At 38.7% G+C, this 2,121-nt stretch overlaps 1 protein-coding gene across 1 annotated transcript; it reads left to right on the top strand.

Annotated features, from left to right (window-relative positions):
* The first annotated feature begins 405 nt into the window (after positions 1-405).
* LOC140936782 (melanocyte-stimulating hormone receptor-like) lies at positions 406-1,341 on the top strand. The gene has a single exon (XM_073386270.1). It carries the CDS (start codon positions 406-408, stop codon positions 1,339-1,341), a length of 936 nt encoding a protein of 311 aa, XP_073242371.1.
* Positions 1,342-2,121: the final 780 nt, after the last annotated feature.

Here is a 2,121-nt window from a genome sequence, read left to right as displayed (position 1 = left end):
ACATTTTTTGGCTGTTCCAGGGAACGCACTGAAGTTGAAGTATTATTAGAAATGGTAAAGAGGCACTAAATGCACTTTTGGAGCACAAAGATTGACGAAATACTAACTAAACCGCGAATAGCTTTTCGTGCCGACATGAAAACTTATCCGGTGTAGTATCAGCAGTATGAACACCTATCCGATATGTGACACTTAAGAGATCGGGACGGCGCAGCTTTGCCCCGTTACAAAACTCGCGCCGAAATTACCGTGTTTGACGGAACCCCTATCTGGTATGGTTTCCGCGCAGGCGCAAAAGCTATTCGGTATGGTGTGATTAAAGCCTTAATTGTCGCATCAGGAATCTTCGTCACCATTCTGGAAAGTCACCCGCTTGACGTTAAATTTGCAATTCTTTTCTTCGCTATGGCTACTCAGTTTTGCAATCAGGAGTTGGCGAAGCTGGCACAAGTTGCAAACCATCACGCAGCTCTTATTTTGACGTACTGCGTGTTAAACCTGATTTTCGCTTTGGTGACGTCTCTCGGAAATATCCTCGTAATTTGTGCTATTTGGAACGCCTCATCGATTCCATCTAATGTAAAGAAGTTGTTGCTTAGTCTCGCTTTCTCGGATCTTTTGGTAGGAGTAATTTTACAGCTAATGCATGGAGTCATCACCGGAGTCATACGAACAGAAGTGAGCAGAGACAAAAACTATGACTTTCTCTGTCCGACAGTCCTAACAATTTGTTATTTCCTCACTGTCTTTTTGGCTGGTGCTTCATTCCTCACTATAATCGCTATCGCCGTGGACAGACTTCTTGCCATCTCTCTTCATCTCCGATACCGCGAGCTTGTCACCTCAAACTGCGTTGTTATTGTTTTGGTTTCTGTATGGCTAGCAAGTGGCGTAACTTCGTCGATATACGTTTCTCTTCATAACAACAAGGAGCTGGTAGTTGCGATAGTTCAAATTGTCGGACTTATTTTAACAACTGTCGTATACATTCATATTTACAGAGTTGTTAAACAACATCAGAATCAGATACACTGTCAGCACCGGTTTTCAAATACTCAAGCAACCGAGTTGCTCCGTGAAAGAAAGTCGGTGTTTAACGCTCTTATTGTGTATGTTGTTTTTCTTGCATGTTATTTTCCTTACTTATGCTTGATGATATTGATAACAGCTAGTGGACCAACAACAGCGACCATGATGGCTGAGATGGCTGCACTTTTCGTAGTTTTTCTGAATTCTATGTTAAACCCCTTCATTTATTGCTGGCGATATCAAGAAATTAAGGAAAGCGTGAAAAGCGTGTTGAAAAAAATAATTATCTTCCAGGCTTTGACTGAACTTTAGCAAGGGTCCACACCAACATAAAAATGGTATGGTGAACAGTCCAAGTTCTTAATGTAGTATATTTGTCCATAAGTTAGCTAATCTATCTAGAATTTTCATTATTGATTAGTATTTCTGTTTTTTGTTTTTTTTTTTCTCTTGTTTGCTTAAGGGCAATTTTTAAATTATTCATATGGGCCATCTGCTATTTATGTTTTTACCACCATCGAAGAGAAAGATTAACCGGATTTAATTGGTTCTGTTAAAAGACAAATCATACGTGTGCCGTCATTTCATTAAGGAAAATTTTTAAATTACACGAAGCATCTGTGATTCTTGCTTCCTGCCACCACTGAAGAGATAGATTAATATTTAATAATATATGTTAACAAGAGCAAGTGTTAATTGTTACAAGACAAATTAACATTTGATAATCTAATGTGTCACCATTTTCTTAAATAGCTTGCAAATACTTTAAAGGGATAAGGAATAAACATATTATTATTATTCATTCAAAATATTTCCCCAATTCTGATTTGCTACAAGCACACGCATAATTCACCATAACCAGTTAATGATATCCAAATGTGGAAGAAATTTGTGTTTAACGAGGAAATGACGTCAAAAATGTCGCCCGCTACAGGTTATGGCACCGTTACCGAGAGGACCTGGGACGAGGTGTTATCCACCTCGGCCTTCGTCCTGCTCCTCGATCTGCTTAATTATTCATATCCTACTCAGCCTCATTCATTAATTCCTAATTAATATATACATCATATTAACATTAGAGAATCTGGCACC

This window comes from Porites lutea, chromosome 5 (assembly GCF_958299795.1).
Source record: "Porites lutea chromosome 5, jaPorLute2.1, whole genome shotgun sequence".
NCBI lineage: Eukaryota > Metazoa > Cnidaria > Anthozoa > Scleractinia > Poritidae > Porites > Porites lutea.
Note: the sequence above shows the minus strand (reverse complement) of the source record. Positions and strands in the feature narration are given on the sequence as shown.